The sequence below is a fragment of the Eumetopias jubatus genome, unplaced genomic scaffold, assembly GCF_037043125.1.
Source record: "Eumetopias jubatus isolate StellerSeaLion01/CBP00866 unplaced genomic scaffold, mEumJub1_p1.0 scaffold_1, whole genome shotgun sequence".
NCBI lineage: Eukaryota > Metazoa > Chordata > Mammalia > Carnivora > Otariidae > Eumetopias > Eumetopias jubatus.
Genome location: NW_028274807.1, coordinates 212,618,811 through 212,633,288, shown reverse-complemented (window position 1 = coordinate 212,633,288; position 14,478 = coordinate 212,618,811). Strand labels below are relative to the sequence as shown.

The window sequence follows — 14,478 nt, the reverse complement described above, 5'->3', positions numbered from 1 at the left end:
GATCGAGCCCCACATGAGCTCGGCGGGTAGCCTGCCTCTCCCTCTCCTCCCTGCTCGTGCTGTCTCTGGCTAGCTCTGTCTCTCAAATAAATAAATAAAAATTTTTAAAAAATGTTCCTATTTAAAAAGGAATTCAAAGAATACAGAAATTTATAAAAGAAATGTTCCCGGGTATTCCTACTCACAGGGAGTAACCAAGAAATGGGGGGGGGACCGGGGGACCCTCCCCACCAACTGAGGAACTGTGAATAAAAGGGGATGGGGGTGGAATCTGGCTTCCTGGGGTAAAACTGAGCCTCCCCCACACCCCGGCCTCCACCACAGGCCCCAGCGCTCTCCCAGCACCATCTCCCCAATTCCCCAAATGGCTGGGTGCTGTTTTACGGGTGGGAAAACTGACACTGGGTATGGTTGGCTCACTCTCAAAGGGGAGATTTCACCCAGATTTGTCCAACGCCAAAGTCTTCCCTTTTAACCAAGGCATTTTCTCCCCCAAACCCTGGGGTGAGCAGTACATGGACCAGGGTGAGGATGCACGGAGGGCAAAGTAAAGGGGGGCGGGAAAGAGTTTTGTGGAAACTCCTTCCACCCAGCCTGGCTTTTTGATTTTTTAAATTTTTTTTTTAAGATTTTTATTTATTTATTTGAGAGATTGAGGACGAGCAAGGGGAGAGGCAGAAGGAGCAGCAGGCTCCCCGCAGAGCAGGACTTGATCTCAGGACCCCAGGATCATGACCTGAGCTGAAGGCAGAAGCTTAACTGAGCCACCCAGGTGCCACCCTGGCTTTTTTTAGATTCCACGTATCAATCTTAAACAAACAAACAAACAAATTCAGGGTGCCTGGCCAGCTCAGTTGGAAGAGCATGTGACTCTTCATCTTGGGGTCGTAAGTTCAAGCCCCACGCTGGGTGTAGAGATTAACTAATTAATTAACTAACTAATTAAAAAAAACCCGGGGTGCCCAGGTATCACAGTCAATTGAGCAGCCGACTGTTAGTTTTGGCTCGGGTCATGATCTCAGGGTCCTGGGTTAGAATTCAGCATTGGGCGCCACGCTCAGCTCAGAGTCTGCTTGAGACTCCTTCTCCCTCTCGTTCTGCCCCACCTCTGCTCTCTCTCTCTAATATAAATAAATAAAATCTTTAAAAAAAACAAAACCACCCAAAAACCTCATAGAAACAGGGAACAGACCAGTGCTTGCCAGGGGGCGGAGTGGAGAAATACAGGAAGGTTGTCCAAAGGTCCAAACTTCCAGCTAGACGATGCATAAGTTCTGGGGAACCTAATGTACTCTGGGGTGATTACAGTTAACACGACTGGACTGTATATCTGAAAGTTGCTAATCGAGTAGATTGTAAAGGTTCTCACCACACACACACACACACACACACACACACACACACACACAAACACACACACATACACATGGTAACTCTGAGGGGATGGATGTGTTAACTAACCTTATGGTAGAAATCATTTTGCAATATATTCATAGGTCAAATCACTACATTGTACACCTTAAACTGACACAATGTTACATATCAATTATATTTCAATAAGAGGGGGGACATCGATTTCACATATAAGGGAAATCATGCAGTGTTTGTCTTTCTCCTTCTGATTTATTCACGTGCATCTGCAGAGACCATGGAGACCGTGACACCACACAGGGCAAATGCTGCAGAGATGTCACCTTTCCTCACCAGCATTTTCCCAGAATTTCCTTGGCCACCGACAGGGACCGAGACTCCGAGTGGTCTCACAAAAAACTGTGGTCATCGAGGGTGGGGCTCCCCCTCCTGTCCTGTCATGTCCCCCCCGCCCCCCCCCCAGCGATCCCAGAGCCCCAGCCCCGGAGACTCCCTCTCTGGCCCCCCTGGAGGAGAGCCTTTCCACTCGCTGGGCAATTTCTTCACTCCAGGGGCCTTTTCACAATATTCTTGGCAGCTGTTGGTTAACTGGTGTTTGAAGATTTTGAGTAATTTTAGAAAAACAAAAAAAAGGGAAGCTTGCCTTGCCTTCTCGCTGTCTGGGTTCCCCTGGAGCTGACAGCCTCCTTCCTGGAGCTTTCCTTGGCTCGCTGAGTCACACTCACTTCCTGTCCCTGCCCTGGGGCCACGAAGCCCCTGCCTCCCAAGTTGAAGACTTTGGGCACTCCTTCTTCTGCCCCTTCCTCTGCCAGGGTCCCCGCTTTCACCCCTCCTGCCCAACGGGCAGTCTCCAGTGTGCCCCAGAGCCTCACATTTATTTCCGCAGAGCAAGTTCCAGACTACAAACCTTTCTTCCCATGTGACTTGGATCAGATATTATTCTAGAAGAGGCTCCCTGCACAGCATGGGTGGAGAACGCACACATTCCTGATCCTGAGACCACCCATCCTCACTTCTCCTGGGGGCCGTGCCCTCAGACCCTTCAAAGCGCTGATGTGAGCCTGAGAAATCCTTTTTGCTCACTTTGTGAGACCCTCCTTCTTAGCCCGCCCAGGGCCAGACCCCATTAGAGTGTCAAATAATAATAATGTTATTATTATTATATCCATAATATATTATGATTATCATTATGGCAGCCAGAATTTTCTGGATGCTTCCTATATGCTTACAATGTGACCACCAGTCACCCTGAGGTCTGTCTCAACCCCAGACCCCCCCCTGATAAACTCATATATCCTGCTGCCTCCTGGGGATCCTGCAGGTAATACCTAAGAAAATGTATCAGGCTGTTAGTTTCTGTACAGTCCAACTAGTTGCCGAGGGACAGGTCATTTGAGAAGGATCCCAGCTAGGGGCGCCTGGGTGGCTCAGTCGGTTAAGTGTCTGCCTTCGGCTCAGGTCATGATCCTGGGGTCCTGGGATGGAGTACTGTGTCGGGCTTCTTGCTCAGCGGGGAGCCTGCTTCTCCCTCTGCTCCTTCCCCTGCTTGTGCTCTCTCTCTGACAAATAAATTTTAAAAAAAAATCTTAAAAAAGAGAGAGAGAGAAGGATCCCAGCTAATTCCAGGGGAAGGATTAATAAGGTTGAAAATAATCTTCAGGAGAGGATGGGTCCAGTCATTGAGGCGTGATGGCTGCTAACACCTTTAAGTGGAGAATTGGTGGGGACCAGGGGACACCTGCCCCACTCCCACCAACCCACAAATGAACTGTAGCACCCTGACATTATGGAGCTCCTGAGGAGATGCAACAGGAGGTACCCAGCCCCACCAGTGAGAGAGTATTCTGACCTACAGTGGAACCTCGTCCAGGTAGTGCTAACCACCTGTTGACCTGAGGAAACAGCACGGTGGGGATGGTGGGGGCAGATGCTAAGAACAAGTTATATAGGGTCACAAAGAAGCAGCCAGCAAAATCCAGAATGGGGGCCATTCCCTAGGACAGGAAGAGAACCCCTAAGAAAACACACCAAGTTGGGATAAATGTCCTGAGGAAATAAAGCACGGTGACATTTGAGCTAAAACGGGAAGGAGGGAGGATACGAAGAACTGGGGGCAAAGCATTGTAGGTAACGAGAACAGCAGGTGCAAAGGTCCTGTGGCTGGAACGGGAGTCGTGTGTTTGAAACACAGCTGCTGTGGCTGAGGGAGCCAATGGCGAATGGACTTGTGGAGGGACTTTGTAAAACACATAGAGAGGGAGGTTGGATTTCATTCTCATAGGAGGGTTTTGACAAGTCTCAGTAACGCATGCGGAGGGCTTGGCGTGATGCCTGTGACGTGCTCAGGGCTTGACGCTGCCGGCTGCTACGGCCCATAGAGATCCGTGAATTTTGGTTGAATCAAAATGTCCTTAAGTCAGAGACGCTACAACAGCACCTCGGCATAAATAAAGAGCAGAGGCCGAGGCGGTGGAAGCAGTGTTGCCGCGGAGAAGCACGGAGCAACCACTGACCTACTTAGAGTTTCCAGTGAGGGTCACCCCAGCTCCAAGTACGGACGTGAAAGAGCCAAGAACCCGGAAAATTGGACCACAGCGCCCCCTGGTGCTCACAGCTTTTACCTACCTAAGCGGGCCCGGGAGGTGGCGGGGTGCGGGGCGGAGACCGCGGCTTCCTGGGGAGGCGAGTTTAAATGTTAAACTTTGAAACCATCTCCTTCCCGCTCCGTCTCTGGCCAGTTAAAAGGCTTCCCTGCGGAGGCCGGACGGGGAGCCACGCATCCAGGGCGGGCATCTCAGGGGTCGGGGGCCGGGGCCCCTCCCCGCATCCACTCCGCCCCTGCGACGACCTTGCATATCCAGCTTTCTGCCCTGGTAGGAGTTTCTAGTAACTCCTAGAAGTAGCCTTGCTGAGTCAGAGTGTTTAGCGCTTCACCAGGGCCCCGCCTGCAACTGCGTGTGCAATCTTCCCGGGAAAAGTGTCCTTAGATTTCCCTGAATTCTCGAAAGGATTGGTGACTTCCATCAGGGCCACGTCTTCCATGGCCGGGGAGGAAAGGTCCTGCGTGTCCTGTCTCCGCGCATGCCCTCCTGGTCCCAGCCTTGGATGGGCCATATCCCCTGAGGTGACATAATGGGAATAAGTGGCGCTCCACGGGCGGGGGGGGGGGGCGGGGCGGGGCCACTCTACCCAGTTTACCCACCCAGAGTTTTCCACTGTGCCAGCAGGGACCAAATTCTCACCTAGGCCTTCCAGGCGCTTTGTGGCTTTCAGATCTTATTACCCCTCAATATCCTTTTTGCTCCATCTCACTCTCTTGCCTTTGCCTCCCCTGTGCCTTCCCCCTCTTCCCTGACTCCTCTTTTCATTCTCAACTCAGACATCCCCTCCTCCAGGAAGCCTTCCTTGACTGCCTCCAGTCTGGCTAGATTAGGGTATCCTCTGGACTCCCACAGCCCCGTCTGCTGCTGTCCACCTGGCTCAGTATCTGTGCCCCCACAGAGAGAGGATGGTCATCATATCTTATTCACGCTGTGAGATTCAGATCTTTTTAACTGGGTGTTACGGGCTGAATTGTACTCCCCCCACCCCCCCAAAAAAAAAATTCATGTGGAAGTCCCAACCCCCAGCGCCTCAGAACGTGACTGTATTTGGAGAGAGTCTTTTTACAAGACAATTAAGTTAAAACGAGGTCATTAGGGTGGCTGGTGTCCTTCTAGAAGGGGGATTAGGACACAGGCAGGCAGAGGGACAGTCACGTAAGCACACGGGAGAAACCACATCTCGGTCTCCACTTGCCGGTGAGAGGCCTCAGGAGCACCAACCCTGCGGGCACCTTGAGCTTGGACTTCCAACCCCCAGGGCTGTGGGAGAACACATCTCTGTCGTTTAAGTCACCCAGGCTGGGGTATTCTGTGAGGGCAGGCCCAGCACACTCTTATACCCTCTGCCGTATCCTGCAGGTACGAGCCCCTGTGAACACCCTGGGGGTGGGGCCAAGGATGGGCCGGGAGCCTTCAAACGCTCTGGGGTGGGTGGGAACTGGGCATGCTGTGCTTTGTGCCTGTCTTCACACAAAGGCAGACTCTGATCGCCCCGCGTATGGCTCCGGGGCCCATCAAGACAGTTCCCGGAGTGGGGACGGGGCAGGATACCGGGTCCGCTCTGCTAGCTAATACTAGGGCCCGCGGAGGGCCCTCGCGCCATCAGCTTTCTGGCATGACATCCATCTCCTCTGCAAAGCGGCCCCAGGGTGAGGGTGCATGGAGAGCCCAGGAAGCCGGCCAAGGCCTTCCAGCTAGCCCGTGTCGGAGCCAGTGTTCAAACCAGGCCCAAATGTTAACCTTCCCCTCGGCTTAAGATGCCCTCCGGCAGGACAAGAGTGGGTCCTGAGGGACAGGTCAGGGAGGAGGGCCCACGGGAGGCTGGCCCAGGTCAGCTCCGTCAGAAGGAAGGCGAGCCGGGTGCTGGTAGGCAGACAGAAGGGAGGAGTTTATTTCTCTGGGAAGGGAGGGGGGCAGGTCAGGGTAAGGCAACGTCCTCCAGCTTCTGGTCCAGCGTCTTGAGGTCATCGAGGAAGCGGGTCGGGGTGAGGATGTGCGAGGAACCTGGGCAGCAGGGGAGGGTTGGGGAGGTGGGGCCACCGCCTTGGGACCTCCAGCGAAGGTCCTTGGGGAAGCAGGCCCTGACTCTGAGGACTCAGGAGTCTAGACTCCTTAGAAACATAGGGGTCCAGCCCCCAGGTGACCCCTTTCCTGGGAACCCAAGCCCCAGCCCCTGCACAGGCTCCAGGTTTGGGGCACCCAACAGGGAGTCGCCTGTCAGCCTGACCCTCTAAAGCACCTACGAGTCCAGCCCCAGCACCCAGGGGACCAGTCCTGGCTTCTCACCAATGAGCACCTCCCACTTGCCATCGGTGGCCCTGGTCACCTCATAGGCGGCCCTCATCTCTGACATTGCCACGCCGCCCAGGACGTAGATGATGAGCCGGGGCCCTGCCCGCGTCTCCACACTGGCCTTGTTCTTGTGCCAGTGGCCGAAGCGGGCACTGTGCAGGGGGAGGCAGGCAGAGGTCAGTCCAAGCAGGAGTCCCCTCCCGCCCCCCCCACCACCGCCACACCCCTCATGTCACATGGACCTGGGTGTGGGCAGGGGGCGTCCCTGGGGCCCTCACCTGACAGCAGCCTGGGAGCTGGACGTGGGGGCGGGGGTGGACACAAAGGGCCACAGCTTTTGGTCCAGCCGGTCCTCCACGGCATCCTGGGAGCCAGAGAGGGAGGCTTAGGAGAGAAGCCCCAGGTGACGGGGCACCCAGGGTCCTTGGGGGGGGGGCGGGCAAGGTTGCTGGGCCCCCAAGCGGGCAGAGGCGCCAGGTGCCAGAGGAAAAGCAGGCAGGAAGCCAGGAGGCCAGGCCCCTGGCCTGGTCCTTTAAGCTGTTGCTGCTCTGGGCTCCCGGGATGGGCAGGGGCTGGTGGTGGGGAGGGTGAAAGGGGAACGAGGGGATATCTCGGGGGGGGGGGGGCAGCACGGGAAGAGAACAGAGGAGGGCAAAGGAAGGGGCCAGTGGTTGGACAGGAAATGAGGCTCCCCCTCGAGGGGCCCCGCTGCTGTCCCAATTCCTCGGGTGTCGGCTTGGGGCACCCCCCTGGCAGAGTGGGTCGGATGCCAGGGGGATGCCCATAATGAGGGATTTTCCCTTAAGCCCCGAGGCTTAGCACCGTGACATGAAGAGGGCTGAGCCACGGCCTAGATCAGGGCAGGACTTGGCGCGGGCTGTGGGGGTATGCAGGGGGAGGTCAGGCCCCACCCGCGGTACCTCCATCACATCCTTGATGACGGGGGTCCAGCGGGACAGCTGATAGGTGGGCTCCAAGCGCTCCCTCCGCTCTAGCCGGCTTGAGGTCCCACAGCCCTACAGGCGGGGGTGGGGGGGTGGGGGGAGGATGGGGGAGAAGGAGGCGGGTCACAGGTGGGGCTGGGGGCTCATCTGGCTTGGGGGAAGGGGTGCAGAAAAAGATGGAGAAACGGAACAGAGGAGCAGAGAGAGAGGGAAGGAGAAAGAAGGAGAGAGGGCCGGGGAGAGGGAGAAAGAGGGAAAGAGAGAGGGAGAGGGACAGGGCACGAGAAGGAGAGAGAGTTCCAGAGCCAATGAGACCAAGACCTGTGGCAAAGTCAAAGACGAGAACGACAGACAGGTGGGGACAGAGGCGGAAGGGCACGGAGAAACAGGGGACCTGGGAGGTGGGAGACAGGGCGACAGACAGGGGCCGGGAGAGCGATGAGGGGCAGGTGAGGGGACAGGAGAGCCGCCCCAGTAGTGGAGGCAGGGTCAGGGGAGGGACACACAGGGCCAGAGAGAGACAGGAGCAGCTAAGCAGACAGCTGAGCACAGGAAGCTGCTGTGCAGATGTGCTTGGGGTGGGGGTGCTTTGGGGAGGGTCCACTGTGTGCTGGTGACCCTGCGGTCCGCCCCCGGGGACTCCGGCCACACACCCCCACTGCACCATCACCAGGACCACAGCTCTGGCTACACCTTACTCCCTGCTTATCATGTGACCCATGACTGGGGACAGCTGTGGTGCCCGCTGGTCCCCAGACCTGACCCTGCACACACCTCCCTGTCCTCCAAGCCCATGCCTTGAATGCCCCAGCCCCCCCAGGCCCCAGGCTCTGACCCTCCCAGGCACGCACGCGCACACACACACACACACACACACACACACACACACACACACCCGCAAGCCCACATTTGCCTTCTGCCTAGTCTCTGACCGTACGGCTTGCTAGGCCAGCATACCCCAGGATTGGTGACCGTGCCCCCCAGCTGCTCCAGGTTCCGGATGAGGCCGCTGTGTGCCTGCACGTTGGCATGCTGGATCAGCTTGGCCAGATTCTCCTCACTCACACCTGGAGGAAGGGGATGGGTGGGCTTCTGTGGATGGGATTCTCATGAGGGGGGCTGGCTCAGAGAGGGTGGGGGGACGGAAGGTGGCCATGGGGTTCCTGGGTGAAGGGAGTTGGGGGTGGCAAGAGGAGGTCCCAAGACTGTGATGGGGGGGTCCTCTGGACCAAGGGAGCCACTGGCGCAGGTGCAAGGAAGATGCTAGAATTCTGGATGGGGATCCCAGAGGGGAGAGATGGGGGTCTGGAATTAGTTGAGGGGGCCAAGTTTGGAGGAGTCATAGATTTGGGGGTCCTTATGTCAACGGAGCCCTCATGTCAATGAGAGATCTCCCAGATCAATGGAGGGGGTTCCCAGGTTCGAGGTGGGTATATCCGTGGGGTCTGGTGTGCCTGTTGAGGGGGGCATCCCAAGGTCAGGAAAACTGTGGGGTTGAGAGATTCCCTGGATCACTGGAGACCCCCGTGAATGGGGGTATCCGGAGGCCTTCCCATGCCCCCAACCCACCGTTCCGTAGAAGAATGTAGAGCAACAGGACCCGGATCTTGTCATAGGCTGGCACCGCTGTATCCAGCAGCACAGGCACAATCAGCTTCATGGCATCCTTGATCTTCTCACCCTCTGCGTCTGAGCCCATGGCCAAGTCCTGCGGGGCAGGGGGTTGGGGGGTTCCAGAGCTAGGCCACCCCCAGGGTCCTTGACAGGACCTTGGGGACCCGCTTCTTCCTACTATCAGGTCTCGGAAGCTTTCATCCCTGGCCAACAGGCTCCGCCCCTCTCAAGGCCCCACCTCTCCACAGGCCCCACCCCTTATCCGGGTCCTACCTCTTTATGGACCTGCCCTGCCCACCCCATAGACCACATCCCTGTCCCAGGACCGCCTCTCCCCAGGGCCCACCCCTCTCAGTCCCCGCGGGCTCTCCAAAGGCCCCACCCCTCTCACAGGCCACACCTCTACAAGGCTCCTCCCCTGCAGACCCAGGCCCCTCTACAGGCCCATCTCTCTGAGGCCCCACCCCTGTCCCAGGCCCTCCCCCACCTGCTCCACACCGCACAGCTTCTCCACCGAACCCTTGAAGTGCTTCATGCAGTCGTCGGCTAAATGCAGGTGCGTGGAATACTGCGGGGTGGGAGGTGGGAGTTGGGGGTAACAGAAACTGAATCCAAGCCAAGAGCCTGGCGGCAGTGGGGGGGGGGGGCAGGTTCCCTACCCATGCTCACCTTGTTCAGCTCCTTCTGGTACTGCGGCATCTTTTTCAGAATGTGGGACAGGTCTTTGATGTTGGCCTGGGGACAGGGTGGCCGTGAGGCCCAGCCCTGCGCACCCCGGATCCCACGCCAGGCTCTGCCACCGGACGGGGGCCCTAACCCCGCTCTATCCGGGCAGGGGTCTCTCCTCCCCAGCTGCCCATCCTGACGCCCGGCCTGCCCCTACCTTGTCGGTGGTCAGCCTCTTGCTCTCACAGAACGTCTTAAGAAGCTCCGTGACCCTCCTGGCGGTGAAGAGTGGGCAGGGGTGGGGACTGGCGCCAACACTGTAGTTTGACGGCGGGGGCGGGGGGGGAGCCAGGGGACACACGTGTCCCTGTACCAGGCCGTGGGCAAGCCCACACCGAGGAGTCCAGCCGAGGGGCGTGGCTTGTATTGGGGCGCTCACCCAGAGCCAAAGACTGCGTACATGGCCCACAGTGGGGGCGGGGGGGGGGCGGGACTGGGGATGCGGGTGGGGCCACCTGCGGAGGGGCACGCACTTGGACACGTCTGCGATGTGCATGTGCCGTAGCTCCACCCACAGGTCATCGTCCTCATCCAGCAACACCGCCTTCTCACGGGCCTCGCTCAGCCCCGTGGTTTCGTACCTGCGGGAGACGGAGGGTCAGGGCAACCGGCCGAGGACCAGGGACCCAGGAGCTGATGATGGCGGGGGGGGGGGGGGGGCCCGCTGGGTAGTGTTCCTGGGCTCCGCCTACTTGTACGTGTCCTGTTCGATGTTCAGCAGGTCATAGGCCATGGCCTGGAAGGTGAGCTCATGCAGCAGCGGGGACACAGGGTCCGCCCCCCGGTCCATGATGAGTAGCTGCGAGCGGGTTTTTTCTGGGCTCTGGGGGGTTGGCACGGATGAGGATACTGACCCTGTCCTTCCTTCGTCGTGGCTTCACCCCCACCTCCCCGGCAGGCCCCCTTACCTCACCCAGACTGGGATTGTCTGCCTTGAAGGCATTCAGCTTGGCCAGGACCGCGTGGGCCAGCTGTGCTGTGACCTCTGGGCCCCTGTGGGTGGGGTGGGCAGACATGGGGGATCAGGCGTGGGGCGGGGGAGGGCCAGGCACACGCGGGAGGTCAAGGATGGGGTTAGGGATGGGAGTCGGGCCCGGGCGAGGACCAGGACTGGGGTCAAAAGTGAGGGTCAAGGCTGCAGGCAGGCTGGGGTCAGGGTGGGGGGTGGCATAGGGGTGGGGTCCCCACTTGCGGTAGCGGATGGCCGGGTACTCCTGCAGTGTGGTGCACAGTGTGGCGATCTGCTGGGCCAGTGCCTCGATCTGCCGTGCCCGCTCCCCCACCCGGAAGGGGCAGTAGAGGTTGTAGGTGCTGTGGGGGGCATCCAGGGAGAACACCTGGGAGGGCATAAGTGCCGAGGCCACCGCTCTGGGCGTACCCCTGGCCCGCGTGCAGCCTCCAGCACCTGCCACTCCCCGGGGCTTCCCCTGGGCTCTGGAGCCTGCTTCGCCATCCAGGAGGCAGGTCCTGGGCCGCTCCCAACTGATGCCTGCAGGAGGTGGAGAAACACCCCGGCCCCCTCCCCCTCGGGCAGGACACCTCAGGTGTCTCTACGCTGCCCCCTGCAGTTGCCCAGGGGGACAGAACTTCAGGTGCCCCCTCTGTGTTGGCTGCTTTCCTTTCTGACCCGATGTCCCCTTTACTGGGTTCAGTGTCTGTTTCTGAGGGAACCCAGGACGTTTGGTCACAGACCCCCACCCCCCACCCTGGACTAGCCTGGGCCGTACCTGGGCTTCGTAGGGGAGGAAGGCCAGGTGGATCTCTTTCAGCGTCTTCACCACCTTGGCTAGACGGGAGCGGCCCAGCTCACTGAACAGGGGCTCGGGGCAGGCTGGGGTGGGCAAGAGAGGGCATCAGGCCAGAGTGGCCCCACGCCCCGACCCCCCCTCCCCCAATGCCCCCAGCTCGCTTCACTCACTGTCGGTGAAGAAGACGTGTGCTGCTTTGTAGGTGAAGGTCGGAGTCCCCCGGAAGTCTGCTATCAGGGCCTGCACTGACTGGGGGAGGCAGACCATTGTCCAAGCCAAGCCTGGCCCTGCCCCTCCAGAGCCCTGCCCCAGCCTCCCAGCCACTGCCTGTGCCACACCCCCCCCGACCTGACACATGCAGACATGCACAAGGCATGTGTACACACACACACACATAGTTTACACAGGCACCTTCTCCGTGGGGCTGAGCAAATAAATGGCCTCCAAACTGGGGATGGGTTCTCTCCGTTTGTTGAGGTCTTCAACGACTAGTAGGAATGGAGAAAGGGCCATATGTAGGTGGCATTGGGGCCAGGGCTCACGGACAGTCTCAGACTCAGAGAGTTGGACACTTGGGCAAGAGGGCTGAATGCTAGGACAAGGGGAGCTGTACGCCCTCGGGCGCCTAAGGGGAGGTACCCGCCCATAGGGCACACAGCTAAGAGTTACATGGGCAGGGATCTACACATTCAAGGTCACAGCCATGCCTCCTAGGGGTCCTCCCTAGAAAGTCACACATTCTGGGGGGGTCTCACACTGAGTTCACTCTGAGGGTCCTACATGGGGTTCCATACACAGGAGTTACATAGTCAGGGAGGCTGACCCCTCAGGAGTCGCAGTTGGGGAGTCCTGCATCGGAGGTGTGCCCGTCACAGGCTCCCACACTCAGGAGGAAAAAGAGCTGTATATACAGGGAATTGCGTATTGGGGAGTTCCGGACAACTTTAGGGGACCCCATACTCAGGTCCCATCTGGGCAGCATGGGGTGGGGGTGTCCACTCACTAGTAATGCCCTCAGCCAGGATGTCTGACATCTTGCAGCAGGAGGACAAGATGCGCATGCTCGGATGGTCCATGATGAGTACCTGTCCGGATGGATGGAGACAGATGTACTGATGGACAGATGAGTGGGCAGGACAGGCTACAGCTACCCCTGAGGTGGGGCTGGGGTGGCAGGCAGAACTGACAGCTTCAAGAGCTGGCTGGATGGGAGGACCCAGGACCCCCACCCGACCCCATCCTGACCCAGACCCACCCACCCAACCCCACTGCATGGACCAGCAGCCTCCTCAGGGAGTTCTTATGGGTCCCACATTCAGGGCACCCCACATGGGTCTGGACAAGGCATTCTGCCAACTCCATACCTTCCACTCCCCATCCTTTTTGACACTCCGAATGACTCCGCTCAGAATTTCTGCAGGGAAGGTAGAGTGGGCTCAGGATATTGGATTCTGTGGCCCCAACATGCCCCCAACACTTCTGCGCCTCCATCTTCACTCCTGTTTACTTCTCTCATCAGTCTTGTGAGGTCACTCACCCCCAATTTACAGACAGGGAAACAGGTTCAGAGAAGACAAGTGACTAGCCTAAGCACCCTGAGCCGTAAATGGCTAAGTGCCTGGGGCTTAAGTAGCCACTCATTAAATATGCTTTAGATGAACGAATAACTGAAAAGCTAGAGCTCACATACAGGTCTACCTCCCTCCAGAGCCCGGCTCTCAGCCTTGCCATCTGCAACCTCGAGGTCTCCTGGTGGGGATGTTGAAGCCAGACCCCACCACTCAACCTCCATCAGTTTCCTTGCAGGATCCTTGACTCCCTGCTCTGAGGCGGGCCTGGCCTCTCCCCATTTTGGGTTGGGGTGCTAGGGGTTTGAGCCATAGTCTGCCCTGCCTTGCGGAGGGAGGAGGCAGAAAGGACAGTGTGGCCCCGCCTGCCCAGAGTGTCTTGTCCACTCTTATCAGGACCTCCCCGGCGGAAGGAGGAGGAAGGAGGTGCTGAGACCGGAACTACCCGAGATGGGGGAGGGGGAGACCTCTACCCCTCTCCCAAGGGCCCCGACCTACGCGGCCTAGACGCCCGAGTCCTCACGCTGCGTGAGGTTCGTGGGGACCCGGCAAGAAGGAAGGTGTCCCCCACCCCTGGGCCTGGACACTGGCCTGACCACATCCCCCGAACTCTCACACCACCTGGGATAGTTGACCAGCGCACCCAGCCCGGGCCCCAGTCCAAGAGTCCAGCCCCCTCCCCCCCAGCCCCGACTCTGCCAGGCTCGGAGACCCGGCAGTCTGGGCGTTCAGCTGTGCCCTCTCTCCGCCGGCACCCCAGGGGGTCCAGGAGGGCAAGCCCTGGCGCCTGCCTACGCCACCCCTAGCCCGATCCCCTTGGGTCCCCGGAGTCCAGTCTCCCAACTTTGTTTCGCTCCAGCACGGGAGAGCCGGGACGTCCAGCAGAACCACGTCCCCGCCCGCCCCCTCGAGGATCAGGTGCTCGACGCCCAGCCCCGCCGCCAAATCCCCGCCGCCGGGGTCCAGGGTTCGTGCACCCCTGGCCCCCGCCCCCCTAGGAGACGCACTCACTTTCCCCCACCACCGCCTTCAGCCCCGAGGGCGCCATCTTCCCCTAGGGGCGCCGCCACCGCTTCCGGGTCTGTCCCAAGGTGGGGGCGTGGCCCGGCGCGTCAGCCACCTGGACCCCGCCCCGCGGAGCTGGCCCCTCCCCCATCGGTCCGCGGAGAGGAAGATCTGTCCCTCGCAGAGTGGGCGGGCGGATGTGTCCACGCAGACGAGTACGGAGTCGCTGGAGGGGCACCCCGACGACACACGCGGACGCGAGCTCAGACACACCTTTCCTGCTTTGCGTGCGGCGAGCAAGTGGGATCGCGGGGAAACTAACGCTTTAATCTTCCCCAGACACAACCACCACCCTACCAGAAGTTTCTCCGTGGCTGACGGATGCTGTGTGCCCATCCGGGGCCGCGGGGGGCCCTAAGCCCGTGACCCACTAACCTTCTGTTCCCCAGAGCGTAGCGGCAAGCTGGACAACATTTGATCAATTCACGAGGAAGCCTGGCGGGAGGGTTGAAGCTAAGCCAGCACCTACTGTGTGCCAAGGACCCGTGTCAGATTCTCACTCGATCCTCGGAGAACCCCTGACAGGGAGTGCGGTATAGACAACAAA

The 14,478-nt window shown here is 59.1% G+C and overlaps 1 protein-coding gene across 1 annotated transcript; it reads right to left on the bottom strand.

Annotated features, from left to right (window-relative positions):
- Positions 1–5,838: 5,838 nt before the first annotated feature.
- STXBP2 (syntaxin binding protein 2) lies at positions 5,839–13,979 on the bottom strand. Its single transcript, XM_028093185.2, has 19 exons — positions 13,878–13,979; positions 12,663–12,712; positions 12,302–12,383; positions 11,710–11,786; positions 11,469–11,547; positions 11,278–11,381; positions 10,739–10,887; positions 10,459–10,543; positions 10,243–10,373; positions 10,024–10,131; positions 9,708–9,765; positions 9,494–9,559; positions 9,312–9,392; positions 8,780–8,918; positions 8,168–8,277; positions 7,187–7,282; positions 6,545–6,630; positions 6,261–6,418; positions 5,839–5,978 (listed from the first exon to the last, which is right to left on the bottom strand). Exons 1-19 carry the CDS (start codon positions 13,912–13,914, stop codon positions 5,893–5,895), a joined length of 1,782 nt encoding a protein of 593 aa, XP_027948986.1. The 5' UTR covers positions 13,915–13,979; the 3' UTR covers positions 5,839–5,892.
- Between the last annotated feature and the right edge of the window lie 499 nt (positions 13,980–14,478).